The 24933-nt window shown below is 31.9% G+C and overlaps 1 protein-coding gene across 1 annotated transcript; it reads right to left on the reverse strand.

Annotated features, from left to right (window-relative positions):
• Window positions 1–4176: 4176 nt before the first annotated feature.
• Window positions 4177–4704, reverse strand: LOC131867718 (serine/threonine-protein kinase OXI1-like). The gene has a single exon (XM_059215522.1). It carries the CDS (start codon window positions 4702–4704, stop codon window positions 4177–4179), a length of 528 nt encoding a protein of 175 aa, XP_059071505.1.
• Between the last annotated feature and the right edge of the window lie 20229 nt (window positions 4705–24933).

Genomic DNA, 24933 nt, shown 5'->3' on the forward strand with positions numbered 1-24933 from the left:
AAGATTACTATTGTAGGATAGATATTGGGGTTATTGTTAGGGTTGAAATATGGTTTTGACTTATAGTTTAGTTAGTATTATTGTTCAATAACAGTTATGGTTAGGATTAACATTAAGTTAGGACCGAGTTTTAATTAGAGAGAAATAATTGAGTTAGGGTTAAGTTATAGTTAGTTTCATTTAGGGTTCAATTATGGTTAGGGTTTGGTTATGGTAAGGGCTTGATTATAGTTAGGTTTTAATTATAGTATGGATTATAGTTCAATTAGGGTTAGAAATAGGGACATGATTCAATTTCATTATGGTTATGGTTAAATGAGGATTAGGTATTGGGCTAAAATTTAATTAGGATTACGTTTCAATTAGGGTTTAATTCCAAGGTTAGAGTGAAGCTTAGGGTTAGGTTATGGTTAGGTCTCAATTATGGTAGGATTAGGTTTAGGGTTAAGGTTTTTATTGTAGGAAAATGGTTGGGTTTATTTATATTTAGATTAGAGTCAAGGTTAAGGTTAATGTTAGGTTGTGATTAATGTTACTATTGTAGAATAAATCTTGTGGTTATGGTTAGGGTTAAAATATGGGTCGACTTATAGTTTAATTAGCATTACAGTTCAAGCATAATTATTGTTAGGGTTAACATTAGGCTAGGTTTAAATGAGGGTTATGCTACAATTAGGGTTAAACTATTGTAGGATAATGCTTGGGTTCAATTATATTTAGACGAGAGTTAGGGTTAAGGTTGGCTTAAATTAAGGGAAGGGTTAATGTTATGTTATGATTAAGATTACTGTTGTAGGATAAATCTTGGGGTTACGGTTAGGGTTCAAATATGGTCCTAGTTATAATTTTATTAGCATTTTGGTGTAAGCACAATTAGGATTAGGATTAAAATTAGGTTAGTATTGGGGTTTAATTAGTGAGAAATATTTTCCAAGTAAGGGTTAAGTTATAGTCAGTTACAGTAAGGGGTTCACTTACTGTTACAATTTGATTATGGTAAGGGTTTAATTGTAGTTAGTGTTTGATTATGGTTAATGTTTAATTATAGTATGAATTATCATTCAATTAGGGTTAGAAATAACATCATGATTCAATTCTATTAGGGTTAGTGTTAAATGAGGATTAGGGTTTGGGCTAAAATTCTATTAGAGTTATAGTTAAGATTAGGGCTAGGGTTTAACTATTCTTAGAGGGTTCAAGTTGTAGTCAAGGTTTGATTGTAGGGTTCTCTTTTAGTTTAGGGTTAGGTTTTAATGATTAGGTTTCAATTATTATAAGATTAAGCTATAATGATGGTTACTATTCTAAGATAATGTTTGGGGTAAGGGTTGGGGTCAAATTATGTTTAGGGTAAATATTATGTTATGATTAAGGTTAGTATTGTAGCATAAATTTTGGGGTTATAATTAGGGTTAAAATATGGTTCAAGTTATAGGTTAATTAGAATCATGGTTCAAGCAAAATTAGGGTTAGGGTTATAATTATATAAATACTATTTTTAATTGGGTCAATATTTTGAAGATATATTAGGATTTTCTTAAATTAATATTATGCTTAAGGTTGAATTAGGGTTAGATTAAGGTTCATGTTGTACGTAGGGTTTACTTCTATGGTTATCTAGTTAAGTTTTTGGTGAGGTTAGGGTTTCCATTCAGTTAGATGAATTAGTGTTAAGGGTTATGATTATATTTAATTATATTTAGCGTTCAATTATGATTATAGTATGACTATGTCAAGGTTCGATTATAGTTAGGGTTAGGATTACAGTTGAAATAGGGTTAGGGTTTGATTATGATAAGGGTTTAATTATAGTTATGGTTAGTATTACATTTAAATTAGGTTTAAATTAAGGTTATGATTTAGTTACATTAGGGTTAGGGTTTGGCCTAAAATTCAATTTGGATTAGGGTTTGATTATGTTTAGATGAGGGTTCAAGTTGTAGTTAGGGCTTAATTGATGGGTTATAGTTATGTTTAGGGTTAGGTTATAGTTAGATTTCAATTATGGTAAGATTAGGTTATGGTTAGGGTTAGGGTTTAGTTCTGGGTCTACATTTAGGATAAGGTTTGAGCTTAAGACTAGGGTTCAATTAGCAATATGGCTAGGTTTAAGGTTGGGTTAGTGTTAATGTAAGGTTATAATTAGGGTTACCATTGTAAAAAATTTATTGGGGTTAGGATTATGGATCAATTAGAGTTACTGTTAGGATTATGGTTAATGTTGAATAAGTATTTGATTTAGTATTACAATTCAATTAGATTTCAATTATTAAGGGTTAGGGTTAGTGTTGTGATTCAATCATAACCCTAGTAACTATTATATCAATTCAACATACAAAAAAATGATTGTTTTAGAAAAAATACATAAAATATGTTTTGTTTAATAATAAATATGTTAAGGTAAGAGAATTTAGAATAAAAGCATACCTTCCATGTAGGAGTCAAACATAAATCAATACAAAATAATGTATTTCTTAATTTACCATAAGACCCAAAATATTGACATCTTATTCATTTCTTTTAAATTAATACATTATAATAGAAACTAAAATGCATGATCAATGTGCATCCAAAACTATCATATAGGATTAGGGTTAAAATTTGTGGTAATGTTTATTAAGAGTTAAAATTAGACTTCGATAGGGTTACAATTTTAATTAGGATAAGGGTTAGCATTCAATTTAAATCAAGATTATGATTACAATTCAATTTGTTTAAGGGATAAGGTTTAATTTGGTTTAGTGTTATAGTTAGGGTTAGGGTTCAAGATTAGGGTTCAATTCGTTATAGTATTAAGGTTTAATAATATTTAAGGTTATGGTTTATTTTGGTTTAGCATTAGGTTTAAAGTTCAATTTGATTTATTGTTTAATTAAAGGTTCAGAGTTAGGGTTCAATTATGTTTATTGATAAGTTTAGGGTTCAATTTTTATTTAAGGTTTTCTTTGAGTGTGGTGTAGGGTTAGGGTTCAATTAGGTTTATTGGTATGTTTAGGGTTCAATTTTATTTAAGGTTTTGTTTGAATGTGGAGTAGAGTTAGGGTTAAATTAGGTTTATAGTTAGCATTCAATTGAGTTTAGGGTTAGGTTATGCTTAGATTTCAATTAGGTAAGATTAGAGGTTTAAAATTTCTTTTAATTAAAATTATCTTACTCGTCACCTTAAATCTAACTCTAAACTTAATAAAATTTAAACTCTAACTATAAAGAAAAATATAATTAAGATCTTATCAAACTCCAACCCTAACCATAACCATAATTAAAATATAATCTTAATTTAAGGGTTTAACCTTTATGAAACAATTTGAGTATATAATTTTTTTAAGAATATTTATTTATATACATAGTTTTGATTTTTTTTTATATTTAGAAACATTATATTTTTATGATTAAAATTTAGAGACATAAAAAGTTCTTTTAATATTTGTGTATGTAATTTCGATCTTTCCAATTTAGAAATTAAAATGTGGAAACATAAGAATTGTTTTTTATCTTTCTAAATTGAAAATTAAAGATTGTGTATTATTTTTTAAATATTTGTGTATTAGATGTAAATTTGAAACATAATATTTTTTATGTTTAAGATTTAGAAACATATAAATTCCTTTTTGATCTTTCTAAATTAAAAATTAGGATTCTTTTCTTCCTTTCTCTTTCTAAATTGATACTATTATAATAAATTAATTTTTACAATATTTTTTTTGAAATCATATACATATTATTTGCATTCTTAACATTTATTATCATTTTCTTAATATATTGATAAGAGGACAAAAAGTTATAGATGTTGGTTTTGCTACAATTGTTTGGTAATCTACACATTTTAACAAAATAAAGTGAAATTATTATCAAAATAGAAATTAAAAAAAAAAATATATAAATATATTTTAAAAATAACAAACACATCTATAATAATGAATAATTGATTGTGATTTTTTTAATCTAATTTTATAAGATTGAAAACATGTAAACTTTGATAATGTAATTTTACTTTCACCTTAATTTTATATAGGTAAATAGTTTTTGAGGCCAAATCAATCATTGACTTGATTCCACATAGCCGCAGCTTATGTCTTCTGTTTCTTCTTCTTCATTTTCTTTGTGAAAAGTGAGAAGAGGTTCAGGAGAGAGCGGCGGCACAAAAGGAGGCCTAGAAACAAACTGCAGTTGATCCCATCACATGTCCCAAAAGAATTGGTGGCTTTTTATTTGCTTTCTGTTTAGCCTCTCTGTCGGCTCTTTCGCAAGGAGCTTCTGAATAAGATCATCCAGAGAAGATGAGGATGAGAAAAAGGGGTCCTTGCTCATAATATTCACAAAGGTGTCCTTTCGACTAAACCCCCTAAAAGGTGTCTGACCGTGACTCATTTCGTATAGAAAGACGCCGAAAGACCACCACTCGACTGGGTATGAATGGAATTTGCCCCACAGGACCTCTGGTGCGATGTACTCCTCCGTACCCACAAACGAACGAGATTTCCATTCGTTATATTCGCCATGATCAGATATGAGACACAGGGACAGATCGAAATCAGTGAGCATTATGTGCCCACTATCTTGCACCAATATGTTCTCTGGCTTCAGATCTCGATATACGATTCCTTTCTCGTGCAAATACTCCAACGCTACAATCACCTCTGCTGCGTAAAACCTGCACATGGATGAAGACAGGTGATCATCTAAAAAAATGACTTCAATTACCATTATTTCACCTGTTGACCTTGAGGAATCTCTCTGTTATATATACAGACAAAAAATATCTGCACAATTATATAGTAACAAAGATAATCGTACAAAGTGTTTAATTAGTTTATTCTCTCAAAAAGTCTCCAATTATAGAGGAGAAGTTTATGCACCAGGATCCCCCGATACCGACTGCAAAAACATAACAAATATAATTAGATTGATATTGAAATTTTCGGTGAACGCGTTGTTTGGGTTATTTCCGCATGTAAATCAGAATAAAGCAGGACACAGACATCCACCAAATGCAAGTTAGAAATATAGAAGAACACATAAACACAAATATTCACCTTATGGTGGACTCTGAAAAGGTTTTACTGGGTTACCTATGCCTCAACACGTTAATATCTCCTCCAGAACAATACTCCATGGCCAGAAATGTATGAGTCTCTGACTCAAAGTGGGTAAGCAGAGACGGCAGAAATGGATGATCCAATGAAGACAGAATCTCCTTCTCCGTAGCTGCCAATTTGTAGGCTTTCATCTGTTCCTTACTCATCACTTTGACTGCAAAAGCTTTCTTGATGCCACGATGGACAGCCAAGAAAATTCAATCGCTTCAATCGTTTCAATTGTTTCAACTTCCTTGTAACGTTCGGTTACATTCTTCATCCCAGTCGTTTGTAGTATGCAATCTGTAACTGTTGCAGAATCTTTGATTCAAATCATATTGTGTTTGGAGCATGCATGTAACCGCTGCAGGATAGTGTGTAACTTGCTCCTGCTGTGACTGTGACCATCCAACTTTTTGAAAACGTAACTATCATCCGTTTTCTTTAGTGTATACACGGATGCCTTCACTTCCCCCTGCTGCGACTGTAGGAACGCCTCTCGGCGTAATTATTTCACATATAAAAAAGAATACATAGAATCATCATAATCATCTTGTAATTTTTTTTTTTCTAAGGATCATGATGTTATGATGTAATGAATAAGAGGGTGTATGAAAATCTTCCACTTAGTTATGTGACAGTAATATAAATCATAAATCATACTTCTCTGAATGTGACAGTAATATTAAATGTATAAGAAACATCATTATGATGTACAATGATGTAATGAATAATTAATGGAGGTTGAACCATGCATTCATATCAAAGTGTATCACTAGGTGAAAACTAATTATGTATATAAACTATTGTTGAACTCATTGGAAAATGAGTCTATGTAATAGGAAATGTTATCTTTGAGCCGTCTTTGCTGCGCTGGCTTGTTCCCTGAATGCCTCGGTAAAATCTGCCAATTATCAATCAATTTGCTCTTCATATGCGAAGATATGAAAACTCCTCTGCCATTTCTTTTCTTTCTGTTCTTACCAACGTTGTTTAATGCGTTAGATAACTCAAACATCAATCAGTTTACTGTTCATAAGCCCAAATATGTAATACTTTCTTTTCTCCCACGTCATCACCAATTTACTGCTTGTTAGGCGTAACCTACAATGCCACCCACCCATTTGTAACGGTGTAAACAAAAAAGAATTGTATCGTATTCCTACAGTTACTAATGAAATGAAATGAATAAATTATAAAACAGCATTCGCTGAAGGATAGGAAACGCCAATCGCTGAAGGATAGGAAATGCCAATGGCTGAAGAATAAGAATAAGGATGCCGACAAGGAATATGAAGGATCAGGATTTATGATTATGGTTAATTTTATGTTTAGGGGTAGGGTTTATATCACAATGTTAGGGTTAGGGTTTATATTAGAGGGTTAGAGTTAGGGTTAGGATTAGAGTTAGGGTTTCATCATTGTTAAGGTTAGGTTAATGGTTAGGAATTAGATTTATATCATGGTTATGATTAAGGTTAGGGAAAGAGTTAAGATTGTGGTTAGGCTTAGGATTTAGCGTTATATTTAGGATTGTGTCTAGGGTTAGGGTTTATATTTATAATTATGGTTATGGTTTGGATTTATAGTTATGGTTTGCATCACTTTTAGGGTTAGGTTAATGGTTAGGGTTAGGATTGCAGTAAGGGTTTACATCATTGTTAGGGTTAGGTTAATGGTTAGATTTTGTATTTAGGGTTAAGGTTAGGGTTAGGCTTACAATTGTTGTTAGGATTAGGATTTAGTGTTATTGTTATGATTATTTCTAGGGTTAGACTTTATATCATGGGATTAAGATTAGGGTTAGGATTTACAATTATGGTTAGTTTTGTGTTTAGGGTTCGGATTTATATCACAACGTTAAGATTCAGGTTAAGGGTTTAAGGTTTATATTAGAGAGTTAGAGTTAAAGTTAAGGGTTAGGGTTAGGATTGTAGTTAGGATTTACATCATTGTTAGGGTTAGGCTAATGTTTAGGGTTTGGATTTATATCATGGTTAGGGTTAAGGTTAGGGATAGGGTTAAGATTATGGTTAGGCTTACGATTAGGGTTACGTTTAGGATTATGTCAAGGGTTAGGGTTTATATCATAGGTTAAGTGTTAGTGTTAAGGGTTAGGTTTAGGGTTGTAGTAAGGGTGAAGTTAGGGTTATATTTAAGTTTAGGGTCAAGTTATGGTTTAGAGTTCAATTAGGTCTAGATTAGAGATATTTTCAAGGTGAGGATTTGATTATGGTAAGGTTTTCATTATAGTTAGGGTTTCTATTTTTTTATGTTGTTAAATGAATCAACAATTAGTTTTAGAATAAATTTAAAACTAAAACTTATATAACTTTAAATGATTAGAGTATGCTTTTTAATGTTTATCAAATCCTGATGGTAATAACTATTGTAGGATAATGTATTTATTTTCATTTTTTATAAAATATTAAAAGAATCTTTATTATTATGTACTTTTATTATAAATATTTTCTTTCTTATTTCAATATTTTTATGAAATAATTACCTTGAAACTTTGTTCTTATGAAATAAAGACATTTTAAAATAGTTTAAAGTTTCTTATAATTAAAATTATATTATTCTTATCAAACCCTAATGATAATAAAATCAAATAGGTTTAAGCTTTATGAAATAATTTGAAACATTAATAAAATATTTAAAAATTATTTGAATAATAATAAAATTAACAAAGGTTGTATCAAAATATACTTTATTAATAAATATATTTTTTATATTAAATATAGTGTTATCAACAGAATTACAGCACGAGGAGGTTCCAAAATTAAGTCAGCTCCGGAGGCATGCCTCACACGGAGAGTAAGTCACAAGAGCAGCCAAAAATGTAAATTACATAGTGAAGCAGCTATACAATAGCATAAAAGGTATTAATGCAGTAGGTCTTCAAACTGATCAACCCAAGTTGTCCATCCGAGAGGTCCTTCCATCCAAGCGATGCTTTTATTAGCTTGGATTTGAGCAATCATTTTTATCTGATCATCAGTCACATTCTTGTTTTTGGTAATTTCCTTGTGCAGCTTTTTCACCGTTTTATTGAAAAAAACCATATTGTTCATGTGGTTACGATAGTCGTAACCGTCTTTCATTTCAAACACGAACATAGTAGAGTGCCCCATCTTGAGGAATCTGATCAGTTTCTCCCTCTCGATCATCATCGTAATACAAACCTACGAAGAGATTTTAATAAGGGTGAGTTTAAGGTATAACTCAGTAAGAGATCTATGTGCACCTTGAAACCTTTCCTCATTTCTGCATTTCCATAGCTGCCATAAAAGGTTAGCTGAAATAATGAACCATAGAATATTAGAATCATTTTTAAGTCCATGAATGCAACCTGTAATAATTTCAAAGATATCAATGTACTTGGGGTACGTAATTCCACATAATTCCCATACTTTCTTTGCAAAATTACATTCAAAGAATATATGTCTACAAGTTTCAGGTTTATTGCAGAAGGTACAACTATCATAATTCATCTGGTAATTGTTAATACGTATTCTATTAATTAACAATAACCATCTAAAACATTTGATCTTGGGGTCAATGGAGGATTTCCAGATTCTTTTAAAAATTTTATTCCAGTCCTTCATCTCCAGGTCAGTATACCACACATTATTAACATGCTTAATAATACTAAGATTATTATTCAGGGAGTTGTAAACATTTTTGGCTTTAAGTTTAGTCAGAAGAGAACCATCAGTCCATTTGCTGTTAGTGAATCTATGAGAGTCAACGAGGTAGTTTGAAGGGATATTCAAGCAGGCTCTAGTAAGCATGGAGTATGTTTTTTTATGAGCGACAGGAAGATTATATTTATATCTTAACTCATCCCAATTAATCAAGCAATCATTTTCAAAAAGGTCCATGAATGTGGAGATTCCCAAGTTATTCCATACTTTGGCCGAACAGCCTTGAGTCAAGGCAAGCGGCTTCCCTTGGAGATACAGATTCCACCAAATAGACCTCTCACCATGTAGAGAGTCGTCCGAATGGAATGCATTATCAGAAATGCAGTGTCTAGACAACTCCCAAGCTCTCCATAATGTTTTGAATACTGCAGAGCCATGCACAGCAGTAGGAAATTTACCAAAGATGATATCAGCAAATGGGAGATTTTTCCAAGTTTTAGCTTTTTTTGGGTAACCTCTCAAGATATTGTTCCTAACAAGTACTTTCCATGGTTCTTCTCCATCTACACAGTGAGAGATCCACTTGGTGGCAAGTGCAATACCTTGGAGTCTAAGGTCTTTTAGCCCAAGCCCTCCATATTTTTTATTAGTGCAGCACCAGTCCCATTTAACCATGTGGCACTTTTTATTTCCTTTACTGTCTGACCAAAGGAAGTTCCTTATAGACTTCTGGATTTCTAAAATTTGATAGTTGTTGAACATCCAAGTAGAAGCGTAGTATATGTTGTATGAAGATAAAATCTTTTGACAGACTTGAAGTCTGCCAGCAAGTGACAGGAATCGGTTGAACCAGCTATTAAGCTTTTTTGTGATTTTGGTCTTAACCCATAACCACATATCCTTAATAGAGGGATCAACAGCAAAAGGGATGCCCAGGTATTTTGTTATGGTGGTTGGGCAACCCCACTGGAAGCCAAATTTCAACAACCACCCCGGAGGATGTTCATCCCAGCCAAGACAAATACATTTGGCCTGAGATAGTTTAGCACCCGAGATCGAGCAGAAGAGATCAAGTTTCTTAGTAAGACAATTAAAGTTATCATCTTCCGTCTTAATGAATAAGCTAGTATCATCAGCGAATTGGCAGATAGACAGATCCTCATTGTTGGGAAGAGTGATAGCTTTGACAGCCGGGGATAAAGTGTCGTCAGTAAGGATGTAGGTAAGAGCTTCAGAAGCAATTACAAATAGAGCAGGGGCAAGTGGACATCCCTGTCTAATAGATCGAGTTAGAGGAAAGGGCTCTGAAAGAGATCCATTAATATCATCTTGGGCCATAGCATCTTTAAGCAAAAGTTTGATATACTTATAGTATAGGTTAGGGAAACCAAAGGCCTTGAGCATAGTATCAATAAAGCTCCATTCTAGTCTATCATAGGCTTTCTCAAAATCTAAGAGAAGGATAGCAGCATTTTGGTTGGAGGTCTTAGCCCATTTCATTGCTTCCCAACTGGTTATAAGATTTTCCAGTATGTATCTACCTTTAATAAAACCAGTCTGGGTAGGGCTCACAAACTTAGGCAGGATACCTTCTAATCTACGAGCAAGAATTTTGGCCAAAATTTTATATGATACATTCAGAAGCATAATTGGTCTCCTGTTTTTGATATTAGTTTTGTCTCCCTCTTTAGGGATTAATTTGATAATACCCCTGTTTATCATGTTGCCGAGAGAGCCTTTATCAAAAGCTTCATTATACAGGTCAAGGAGATCGGAGCTTATCCAATCAATGTTAGCTTGATAAAACTCAGCTGGGATACCATCAGGCCCAGGAGATTTTTCCTTTTTAAGAGTATTGATAGCATTAACAATCTCTTGTTTAGTTATGCTTTGTCCCAAAGAATCAGAATCGGACTGGGTTATCTTATTAGGTATAATGGTTCTAATTTGTTTTCTGAGCTTAGCGGATTCCATAGTGTCCTCAAAAGTAAACAGATTATAGTAGTATTTGGAGAAGGTAGCCTTTATCTCCTCAGGGTCCACTAGCTCAATATTCTCCACAGAGATGCTTGAGATAGTTTCGTTCGTATGTTTTTGCTTAAGATAGTTAAAAAAGAATTTTGTACCTTTATCACCGAATTGAAGCCAGTGAGCCCTGCATCTGATCTTGACACCATTAACAAGTTTTTGCTGATGTAATCTAAGGTTGTCCCTAGCTCTAGATACCATAGGTAATAGATTTTGATTAGTCGAGTTGCTCTGCATACTAGCTTTAGCAGAGCAAAGCTTATCCGAGAGGGATTTCTCAATATATCTATAATCCTTGGCCTTCTTTTGGCCAATCGTTTGAAGTAAGGCTTTCCAAGCAAGAAGATTCTTTTGCCATCTATCACAGTAGGAAAGGGAAGGATAACTATTCTTATTAAAGGAGCTTATAAGTTGAATGGCTATCAATATGTCTTCATCTTTTAGCAAAGAGGTATTAAGAATATATCTAGATTTGCCAACTAGAGGTGCTTGTGGAACACAAGATAGTTTGATACAAGCAGAAATAGGATGGTGGTCTGATAGGGCCGTAGGGTGAACAGATACAGCATTGCCATTTTTGTCAGGTATGAAGGAGAAACTGTTCAAGTGAGCATAGAATCTGTCAAGTCTGGCATAGATATGGGAGGAGGCCTGTTGAAAGTTACACCAGGTATACTTCAGATTAGTATTGGTATTGTCAATGTTTTTCAGAGGGTCAAACAGTTTTTTTCCTTGGATCATATTATTCCAAGGCATAACTTCAGTAGGTTTCCAGTTAAATGGTCTGCCTCCAGATTTGTCTTTTTGAGACTCAACCATGTTAAAGTCTCCTCCCAATATCCATGGGATGTCTGGAAGGGATGATATCCATAACCAAAGTTCAGCTCTCTCCTGAGGTTCATTGGGAGCGTAAATGGAGCAGACTCCAAATGTAACATTATTGATACAGATAGATGCCCATACAGCACTATTGCATGGGGATCTACCTTTATCAACAATGTGTTTGGACCATTTAGGATTAATAAGTAGCGCAGTGCCTCCCTTTCCTTTGGAGTGTGCAGAACATAATTTAATTGAATCTTTCCAGATGAATTCAAGATTAAGATCTAAAATAAAATCAACAGCTTTAATTTCTTGCAACATAATAAAGTCTTTGTTGCTAATAGTGTCCAGAAAACGCTTAGCAATGTATTTCCTATCCGGGGACTCAAGGCCCCTTACATTCCATGAGATAAAATTCATTCTAATCTGTTGTCAGTAGGGACGCAAGTAAGGTCCATAGATCCACCTGTATTGGTGGTATTGTATTGTGCAGATCCTTCTTCACTCATGGGCCCAACAGGGCTTTTATTTTTGGACCCAGGAGGTCTACCCCGACGCTTAGACTTGGGGAAATCTTTTTGCCAATCTAAATCTTCAGCTTCCGCATCAGGAATTTTAGATTGGTCATTTCCTCTGCCAGGTCCAACCGTAGGAGTAGAGTAAAATTGATCATCTGTGTGCTTGGGAGGGATAGATATCAAGTTACCATTATTTGCTGGTACAATTTCCAAATAGTACCCTTCCTCAATTTCTTTGAAAGTCTTAATTTTGGCCACAATGGGGGAGGTATCTATTGAGGTAAGAGGAGCAGTAGGTGTAGAGGTCACCGGTGGAGTATTGGATTTATTAATTTTATCACTAAGGGCATCAGAGATGTTAGTTTTCCTTCTTCTTTTTTTATCTGATTTCCTTTTAACAACTTGAAAACCATCTGTCATGTTAACATCTAGTTGGGGTTTGGTCGCAATGGTATTGTCGTGATTTTTATTGTTAGTTGCAGGTTGGGCAGACAACACTGTAGAGATTTCATTGTTTTTATTAGTAGGAACAGAGTTGTTCAATTTACCAGTATCAAAAGATTTAGGGTTTGAGTTAGTCTCATTTTTCCTTTTGATGATGGGGCAGTCACGACGAAGGTGTCCCTCCTTCTTACAAAGAAAACAAGCATTTAGTCCCCCTAAAATCTCCAGAGGACAAGAGATTACATCCCCTGAAATGTTTATTTCAAGAGCCGGAGGGATTTCAATGCCCGGCTTAATCGACACTAGCACTCTAGCGTCCATGTGTGGAACCAATCGAGAGGAATCATCAAACCTAATGACCTTGCCGAGTGGCTCCAACAACTGTATAATGAATCGCCAAAGATATGGGGGCAAATTTTTAACAATGATCCACCTTGGTGCAGACAAGGCCAACACCTCTTCATGTATAGCCTCTGGAGACCAAGCTAAGGCTCGAAAGGATGTATTACCTACATTCCAATACTGCCTTTTGAGGACAGCCTCCTGGCTTCTGCAGATTTAAAAAAGATGACAAATAGACCCTTCTGCAATTGACGACAGAAAGAGATGCTATACCCTAATTTCAAATTCCAATAGTTATAAAACCAATCATCCAAAAATTTTCTTGCAGGGCTTCGTTTAACATCAACAGCAGCGAAAAAAATTGCAAAGTTCTTTAACCTACCCTTTTCTTTCTCTATTTCATCTAACATTTCAGGGTTAGGGGAGATGGAAAAAGGCCTCAAACCACCCATAGATCTCTTACCTGGTTCGGTCTCTTCATGTTGAGGAGAAGCACTAAACCTAGCGGTAGCAGCGACAGAGGAATTCGCCACCGCCTCAGAGAAGGTTTTCGTGACTGACTGAGCATTGTTTTTTTCGGTTTCGGTAGTGTTAGGTTTAAACGCAGAGGTAGTGTTAGATGCATTAATGGGTTTCACTGCGGGCGGCACGGCTTCTGCCAGAGGTAATAATGGTAGAGCGGACATTATGAGTTAACTATAAATACAGTAAGGAACGCACACACCTGGAACATTGGGAGGAGTGACTGTCAAGCGAGGGTCGCCACGTCGGATGCCAGATCTCAACCAAACGCAGAGTCACCAAAAAACACAGACCACCGATTTCTATTTTATCTTCATTAATAAATATATTCGATAAATAAGAATAAATGAATATTATCAATAGTAATTTGATATTTCTACTTTTTTATTATACTTATTTATGTAATATATTATTTATATATTTTTAAATAAAAATTAAACTTATAATCTAGAGGCATTAGTAAAAATTAATTGATATTATATTTTTAATTGATATTAATTGATATTAATTCATTTAACAACATTTCTATTCGACCTTTTTTGGTTTTGCATGAAAATCAATTCACTATCAATTCACATTTTAAAATTAAAATAGTTTTTTTTAATGTTGTTAAATGAATCAACAATTAATTTTAGAATAAATTTTAAAATACACGTCAAATTAATTAACAGCTTGTCCATTGACATCTTTTATTGAACAAAAATGGTATGTATGATTTGTATGACAGTGTCACGATTATAAATCTAAAAAATCAATTTAACAACTATAAAAAAAAAGCTATTTTAAGTTTAGAATTTGAATTCATTTGCATGCAAAAGGGAATAGAATAGAAATTTTTCTCATATATATAGAAAATATAGAAAGATTCTATTTATATTTAGATTCTACTTTTAAATTAACTCAAACTACCATTTATTTTAAAACTAATTGATATTTAGAACTTGAAATGATTTGCTTGTAAAAAGTGAAAATAAAATAGAAATGCTAATTGTTTTTTAGAAAATCTCAATTTATAAATAATTTTTTGTTTTAAATTTATTCTTTAACTAACTCTTGATTTATTTAACAATTTAAAAATATTATAGTTATTTTAAGTTTAGAATTTCAATTAATTACGCCGAAAGGCGTAACCTACAATGACATCAATACGAGGTCATCATGAATAACAGTGTAAGAAAAAAGAAATGTTTCATATTCTGAGAGTTACAAATGCATATCTCGTAGTCTGCATGCTCTTCTGACCGTTACAAATGCACATTCAATATTGCATGCTCTTGCAGTTACAAATCTGCCATTACTTCATCGGACGGTGGTAGAAGAGTGGTCTTCGCTGTTACAAAAGCTGAGACGTTTATTCTTCTATAACATGCTACTTGTTGTCTTTATAAAAGAAATAAATCCATGACATTTGTTTAGTACCGGCACCATTTGTTTTTGGTGTGCACTCATTGAAGAACGAGGCACTACAATTTAAGTACCAGAGGTAAGATGATAAGAAATATTTCTTCCTCCCAATTGCCTGTCATGTATCTTCCTGCCAATCGCCTGTCATGTATCTTCCTGTGCCTCACGATGGGTTTGTGATTAATCCAGGAAATTAATTGACAGTGTAACGTCCAGAGAAAATTATTTTGTAATGTCACCATAACAGGAGACAGCTTTGTTTGTACTTACGATCGATCTTTCATATGTGGATTGTGCCGTTTGGGTATTATTACATTTCTACTCAACCATTTCCAAATTAAATGTAATGTCACCTATTTGAATGCTTAAGCAAATTCTTTAAAATGGTTTTGATCATATTACTGTTTAACATTGTTTGGATTGCCTGAATTTTCCCTTCCATTGATACCTCTTAGATTGCTACTATATTTGATTTGGGTTGCCGTATTATTGAATGTAGATGGCTATGCAGCACACGGATGGACGTAATATTGTATTATTTATATTGTTATATTGTAGTAGTTATGACCATATTAATAAATTAGCACCTAAATTGATTTTAAAAATATTAAAATTGATTTTACCACAATACTTTTCATTATTGATTTTATAGCTCTTACAGTTGTAGCTAGCACTGAAGACATGCAACCTGAATGGTATCACGACATCATGCTCTGAATGGTTTGTCCTTTTTTGGTAAATGTTTGAATAATATTTTTTGTTGATTCTGTTTTGTTTGGGTTGAGTTTGAAATTATAACATGTCAATTAATAAACCAGTCATTCGCTATGGTTTTTTTAAATGAATAATGGCTGTGGTGGAAAACCAGCCATTCACTATGGTCTCTTTAAATGAATAATGGCTTTCATTTCAAGTTACTGTTACCTATGTTGTCATAATCATTGTTATATCGAACCTCCTGAAATCAATTTTGTTTAATGTATCCCTCATTTGGATGCCTGTTTTAAAATTCGCTTATATGATTTATGTTTGCTTTTCTTCTTATGTATCCAACAACTGCAATATTTTGAGGTTCTCTTTCCTGTCTTCCAGGCGAGCTTTTCATCTTCATGTCTTCACTCTGTGCTGTAATGATACATAAATCTGAGTCTCTACAGCTCTCCATTTAACATCCTTGTTAAGGGATTTATGAGAGAACCATTTATGGATGCATTTGATTCTAATTTTAAAAAATAGAAGATACAGTATTTTATTAAATATTTTCATCATCTTTATGAAGACTATCATAATTTCTGTGGGCTTTCTGTCTTTCAATTTTTTTTAAAAATGAGATATTTGATTTTCAATATTTAAAATATTCTTCCATTCTTTGAAATTTGGTGTTTCTTTATTGATCAAATCTATGAGAGATGTTCAATATAGGATGCAACCATACATGGATGTTGCAGGTCATCATAACTCTATTTTTTAGCACTTTAACTAATTTATTAACTGTACATTTTGATTTTTTAGCACTTTAACTAATTTATTAACTGCACATTTTGATTTTAGTCTGGTTTTATAATTTTTGATAGATTTTAAAAGCAATTATTTTATCTGTGCAGGTGTCTACAATGTTTGCAGTATATGAAGCATGAGTACTGCCTTGTGAAGAGCAAGCTACAAGAACTCTTCCATGTACAAACTCTATTTTGTGCTATAATACTCTTTCATGTACAAACTCTATTTTGTGCTATAATACTCTTTCATGGCAGACTAGGGTTACAAATATGAAGTATTATCATTATATGATGAATCTTTGTTTGATTTGTAGCTTGTCTACTGGGGAGCTTTGTTTGATTTGCAGCTTGTCTACTGGGGAGCTTTGTTTGATTTGCAGCTTGTCTCCTGGTGGAATGCTCCCTCTCATAGAGTAATCGGGAAGATAGTATTCTGCTCAATGGCGAATTGATCTTGAGAACACTTAGTCAATTTCAATTCAACATCATATGCAGCCCTGGTTTATAAATTGCAAAAGTACAAGATTTATTTTAATTTTACAATTTCAATTGATTTGCATGCAAAAGAAAAAAAAATTACAATAGAAATATTAGTATCAATTTGATATCAACAATTTTCATTTGCACATAGTGATGAAACAGACTTTAGTCTTTTTTCCTAAGATATTGATGGGTACATTGAATGTTATTATGGTCAATTATTTTTCACTATAAAAGATAAGATTAGGAATAATAAAATTAGAAGCAATATTATGAGAATAAAAAGTAAGGAAAGAATCTTAATTTTCAATTCAAAAAGATAAAAAATAATATCAATGTTTCTAAATCTTAAACATAAAAAATACAATTACATGCCTAAACAAATATTTTTATTATTTTCAATTTAGAAAGATGAAAAAGAATTTTAATGTTTCTAAATTACAACCATAAAAGTACAATTTTTCTAAATTCAAAAAAATAAATTACATATCTACAAAAATATTTAAAAATACTATATAATATATTTATTATTAAATGTTCCTAATTTATCATATAGATGTGATTTTTTTTTTCAATTTAAAAAGATGAAAAAAAAAATTAATGTTTCTAAATTTCAACCATAAAAATATAATGTTTCTAAACTCAAAAAAATAAGTTACATATCTACAAAAATATTTAAAAAATACTATATAATATATTTATTATTAAATGTTTCTAATTTATGTGAGTTTTCTATTTATATTCTATTTATTTTTAGTTGAGTTGCACAAATATTTCAAAAATAATATATAATTTTTATTTTTTTAATTTAGAAAGATCAATAAGAATTTGTGTGCTAATAATTTTAATCAAAAACTCAATTTGGACTTACAATTTTATTATAATCTTACCAGTACCATAGGTTTGGCTACATTGATCATTCAAGTTAGATTCTATTATAATGTATCCATTTTAAATTAATGTGTTGGATGTCAACATTTTGGGTTTCATGGTAAATTAGGCAATAAGATATTTTTTGTTGACTTGTGTTTGACTCCTACATGGGAAGTATACTTTTTTTCTAAATTCTTGTTTCTAAATATATTTTTTATTAAACATTAACCCTAACCTTAACTAATTAAAATTTAATTGAATTGTAATACTAAATCAAATACTTATTAAACCCTAACCCAAATAAGATTCCTAGAATGGCAGCCCTCATTATGACCTAGCATCAATCCTAACCTAATATAATCATAATTGACCCATGACAAAAACCTCACCCTAAAATTAATTATAATCATAATTAAATCCTATCTTGAACTTAAACCCTACCCCTAGCATAACCTTAACCTTAAACCTAACCTAACCTTGATTGTATTCTTCACCCAAACCTAATTGAACCCTAACCCTAATTAAACCTTTATACTAACGTAAACCATGCTAACCCTATTTTAATCATAACACTAACTCTAACCTTAATTTAGTCCTAATTTAATTGTAATAATAATCATAATCCTAACTAAATCCTAAAGTAGCCATAATTGATACTAACCCTAATTGTAACAAAATTATAGCCCAAACCTTAAGCCCAATGTCAATAAATCACAAACCTAATTCTAACCTTTATTTAATTATAATACTGACCATAACTCTAACCAAATCCTTACCATGTAGTCAAACCCTAACCTTCATAATATCCCTAATCTGGAGCTAATTAAATCCTAATGCTAATTAAATATTTATGCTAACATACTATAACCTTGATTAAACCTTAATCCCAATAGTAAACTATAGCTCAAACCCTAACCCTAACCCCAAGCTTTATCCTATAATAGTAATTTTAATCATAGCCTAATCTTCACCATAACTGTAATTGAACCCTAACAATAACTTGACCCTAAAATTAATCCTAACATTAATAATCTTAAACAACCTAAACCTTAAGGTAGTCTTAACCCTAAACTCAACCTAACATTGACCGTAACCCTAATTTAACCTTTATGCCAATGTATCCCATAACTTGAACCTAACCCTAATTAAATGGTATCCTTAACACTAATTAAATATTAACCCTAACCTCAAACTCGAGATTTTTTATAAATCCCTAATTCTAACAACATATTTTATCCCTAAACCCTATGCCTAATCATAGCCCCAACCATGATGTAAACCATAACCATAATCATAATCTTAACCATAACCCTAACCCAAAAAACATGCTTTATCCTTAAACCTTAGCCCTATTCAAATTGTAGCACTATTTATAGCCCTAACTAAATCATAATGGATTTGAAATATAACTTTATTAAACACTAACCCTAACACTAATTAAATATTAACCCTACCCATGATTTAAATCCTAACCCTAACCATAAAATCTAACAGTAATCATAACAATAATCTCTAACACTAACCTTAATCCTAAAGCATATCCTAAGTTGTAACTGTAACCATAATTCTAACTCTAAAGTCATCTGTAATTATAATCCTAACCCTAACCATCATATAAACCGCAACATCATCCTAACCCTAGCCCTAAACCCTATCCCTAACCTTAACTCTAGCCCTAATCATCATGTATACCCTAACCCTAGCTATAATCCTTACTAGAAGTTCCCTAAAACCCTAAGCCTAATCATAGCCCCAACCATGATGCAAACCATAACCATAACCATAATATTAACAATAACCCTCATCATAAACTTAAACCTAATTCAAACCTAACCATAACCCTAATTCCTAACACTAACAATAATCATGTTGTAACCCTAAACTTAACCCTACCATAACTCTAAACCTTAACCTTAATTGAAACCAAAAACATATCCCTAACTCTAGCCCTAACTATCATGTAGACCTTAACCCTATCCATAATCATAACCACAAACCCTAACTCTAGCCCTAAGCTTAATAATACAATAGTATAATTATATGTTAACATATTTAAACCTTAACACCAACCTTAAACTATAGACCAAACCATAACCTTAACTCTAACCATGATATAAATCGTAACCATTATGCCAACCCTAACCCTTAACCCTATCCATAGCACTAACACTACCCATAATCCTAACTAGAACCCTAAACCCTAAGACTAATCATAGCCCCAACCATGATGTGAACCATAACCCTAAACGCTAACCCTCGTCGTAATCTTAACCCTAATCCTAACCTAGCCATAAACCTAATCCCTAACCCTAACAATAATCATGTCGTAACCCTAAACTTAACACTAAGGTGATAACCCTAAACCTTAACCTTAACCAAAACCCAAAGCATATCCTTAACTCTAACACTAACCATCATGTAGACCTTAACCCTAACCATAATTGTAATTGTAAAACCTAACTCTAACGTGAAGCTTAATAATTTGTATAATTATATATTAACATATTCAATGTCTTCCATGTTGTGTCATAACTACTACTAACTTATACATATCAATATTATATATTAAACATATCAAGAGATATCCTTCTCGAAACTCCTATTATTGATCATTTTTATGCTCTAACAAATATATATACCTTAACCCTAAACCTAATACTAACCTTAACCCTAAGTTTGATGTAAACCCTAAACATAATTGTAACCATAACCCTAACCCTAACCTTAGAACCATAATTATAATCATAATCCTAAACCCTAATGTTAACCATAATCCTATACCAAAAGAAAACCCTAACATTGATGCTAACCCTAACCATGATATAACCCCTAAACATTATCATAACCCCAATGGTAAAACCAAGCCTAATCATAAATCTAACCCGAACCATGATGTAAACTTTAACACCAACCATAACACTAACCTTAACCCTAACATTGACCATAACCATAATACTTGTGATTAAATAAAGCTTAATATATCTCAGATTTTAGTATTTGATTTGATCTTGCAACACATATATGCTATAAAAAATAGTCTAAATTGAAATATTAAATTTCATATATCTCTACGTATTAATATAATAATATTATAATATAATTTATTTTAATAAAAAGATACTATATAATTATATATTGATTTATTTTATGTTTTCTACGTTGAGCTGCACGACTACCACTAGCATATACACCTTAAATTTTGAGCTGCACGACTACCACTAGCATATACACCTTAAATTTTAATTTAATCTATATAAAATAGGCCAAGAGATATCCTTCTCGAGGTGCCTATTTGACTTTAGGGTGTCAAATTGATTAAAAATAGGTGCCTTGAGAAGGATATCTCTCGGTGTATTTTATATAGATTAAATTAAAATTTAAGGTGTATATGCTAGTTAAAACTAATTGATATTTAAAACTTGAAATGATTTTCTTGTAAAAAGTGAAAATAAAATAGAAATGTTAATTATTTTTTAGAAAATCTCAATTTATAAATAATTTTTTGTTTTAAATTTATTCCTTAACTAACTCCTCATTTATTTAAGAATTTAAAAATATTATAGTTATTTTAAGTTTAGAATTTGTATTAAAATTTATTTTGTCAACTATATTTATTAATAAAATATGTATTGATATAAGGTTTGTTATTTTTATTATTATTCAAATAATTTTAAAATAAGTTTAAATATTTTAAATTATTTTATAAAGGTTAAACAGAGAAGATTTTAACTTAAGTAGTGTTAGGGTGAAACTTTAACTTGTTTTAAATTTATATTAATAATATTGTTTGAATTAAAAGAAATTTTAAGCTATTTTAATATTAACTATAACCTTAATCTAACCTAAATTTAACCATAACCTAATCCAAACCCTAACACTTATTGAACCCTAATCCTAATTGAATTCTATCCCAAACCCTAACCCTAATTAAACATTAATCCTAATTTAAATGTAACCCTAACATAATAGAATCATAAAGTTATTTCTTAACCCTAATTGAACTCTTATACAAACCTTAAATATAATTTTAAACTTGCCATAACCAAACCCTAACCTTGACAATATCCATAATATAGATCTAATTGAACCATAAACCAGATCAACCTTAATCTAAGCATAATTGAAACCTAACCATAACCTAACCCTAAATTTAATTCTAACCCTAGAAATAGACCCTAAAGTTAACTCTAACCATATAAATAGACCCTACCTACAACTTAAACCTTAATCTAACCTTAATATGTGCTCTAAGCCTCATTGGATCCTAATTCTAATTCAATACTAACTCTCACCCTCATGATGTGTTATCCTAAATACAACCCTAATTAAACCTTAACATTGACCTTAAAATCAAGCTTTATTATATAACCCTAACCCTCACACCATGCTTTATCCTTAAACCATAACACTATAAATGAATACTAATTCTAACTCTAACCATAATTAAACCCTAAATAAATTATAATACTAACCTTAACCCTACTCAAGATGTAAATCCTAACCCTAACAATAACCACAATTATAACCCCATTCCTAATCATAACCCAAGCCCTAAAGCTAACCCTAATCCTAAAAATTATGTAAACCCTAACTTTGAAACTAATCCTCATCCTAAACCCTATCCCAAAACATAACCCTAACCCTGACCATGATTTTAACACAAAACCTAACCATTATCCTTACAATAACCATAATTCAAATTCAATACTAACTCTCACCCTCATGATGCGTTATCCTAAATACAACCCTAATTAAACCTTAACGTTGACCTTAAAATCAAGCTTTATTATATAAACCTAACCCTCACACCATGCTTTATCCTTAAACCATAACACTATAAATGAATACTAATTCTAACTCTAACCATAATTAAACCCTAAATAAATTATAATACTAACCTTAACCGTACTCAAGATGTAAATCCTAACCCTAACAATAACCATAATTATAACCCAATTCCTAATCATAATCCAAGCCCTAAAGCTAACCCTAATCCTAAAAAATTATGTAAACCCTAACTTTGATCCTAATCCTCATCCTAAACCCTATCCCAGAACATAACCCTAACCCTGACCTTGATTTTAACACTAAACCTAACCATTATCCTCACAATAACCCTATTCATGATGTAAATCCTAACCATAACACTAACCTTAAATCTAACCCAAACCATTACAAACACTAGCATTAATCCTAACAGTAACCCTTAACCCTAACCCTAACCATGATGTAAAACATAACCCTAGCTATAATACCAATGTTAACCCTAACCCTAAGCCGAACCATGATGTAAAACCTAAGCTTTTCCATAGTCCTAACTATAACTCTAAACCATTACTCTAATCATAATCCTAACCCTAACCCTAACCTAACCTAATCATAACCCTAAACCCTAACCCTAAAAATGGGGAATGGGTCTACAACTCTTAAGATGCACCAATCATCTATTACAATGCATTAATAATATATGAAGGGTATTAATATCTTGGAACATCCTAAGGGCTCGATGGTAATTACCTAAAAATAACTTTAAACCTAACCCTAATCATGATGTGCACCCTAAACCTATCCATAATTTAAACCATGATGTAAACCCTAATCCTAATCAAGATGAAAATCCTAACCTTAATCATAATCATTACTATAATTATAACCCTAAAACTAACTATAATACAGACCCTAGACCCTAACCCTAACATGATGCAAATCCTAACTCTAACCATAACCATGATATAAACATTAACATTAATCCTACTACTTACCCTTGACCTTAACCCTAACCATGATGTAAACCTTAACCCTAGCTATAATCCTAACAATAACCGTAACCCTAAGCCTAACCATAAACCTAACCCTAACTCTAACCCCAACCATGATGTAAACTATAACCCTTACCATAATCCTAGCTATAACTCTAAACCCTAACCCTAACCTAACCATAGCCATAAACCCTAACCCTAACAATAATCCTTAGCCCTAACCCTAACAATAATCCTTAGCCCTAACCCTAACCCTAACCATAACTAAAAACCTATATGTAATCCTATCCATAATCCTAATCCTAATCTTAAACCCTAACTCTAATCTTAATCTTAAACCTTAACCTAACCATAGTCATCACCCTAACCCTAAGCGTAAGCTTAACCCTAAAAATAATGTTAATCATCACCCTAACCCTAACCCTAACACTAACCCAAAATTTAACCCTAGCTAATATGTAAACCCTAACCCTAGCCATAATGTTAACTACGACCCTAACCATAATCCTAAACCTAACCTTAACCCCAACCCTGATGTTAATAATAAACCTAACCATAACCCCAAACCATAACCCTAATCGTAATCCTAACATTAACCCTAACCTTAACCATATTTGAATACTAATAATAAATCTAACTATAATTAAACCCTGAATAAATTATAATACTAACCCTAATCCTAACCCTAATCAAGATGTAAATCCTAACCCTAATAATAACAATACTTATAACCCTAAATGTAACCATAACCCAAACCCTCAAACTAACCCTAATCCAAACAATAATGTAAACCCTACAACTATGAGCCTAAACCTAATCTTAAAAACTACCACAAACCATAACCCTAGCCCTAAACCTAACCATTATCATAATCCTAACCTTAAACCCTAACCTAATCATAACCCTAACTATGATGTAAACCTTAACCTTGACCATAATACTAATTTTAACTCTTATCCAAAACATAATGATCAACCAAATCCTAATCCTAAACATACCCCCAATTATAATTCTGACCCTTATCCTACCTTTGACGTAAACCCTAAACATAATTCTAACCATTTCACTATACCCTAACCCGAACCATAAGTTTAAAACTAATATTAAACTACAACCATAGCCCTAACCCTAATGATTATCCTAAACCAAAACCAAACCCTAACGTTGAAGCTAACCTTAACCATTACCATAACCCTAACCCTAATCATAACCCTAACTAGAACCATGATCATAACCCTAACTGGAACCATGATGTAAATGCCTCGACCATAACACTAACCTTAACCCTAACGCTAATTATAACCATAATACTTGCCATTAAATAAAGTTTAATATATCTTAGATTTTAGTATTTTCTTTGATCCTACAACACATATATATATATATATATATATATATATATTGATTTATTTTATGTTTTCGATGTTGGGCGGTGCCATTGCCACTAGCATATATACCTTAAATTTTAATTTATTCTATATAAAATAAGCAAAGAGTTATCATTCTGAAGGCACCTATTT

This window comes from Cryptomeria japonica, unplaced genomic scaffold, assembly GCF_030272615.1.
Source record: "Cryptomeria japonica unplaced genomic scaffold, Sugi_1.0 HiC_scaffold_178, whole genome shotgun sequence".
NCBI lineage: Eukaryota > Viridiplantae > Streptophyta > Pinopsida > Cupressales > Cupressaceae > Cryptomeria > Cryptomeria japonica.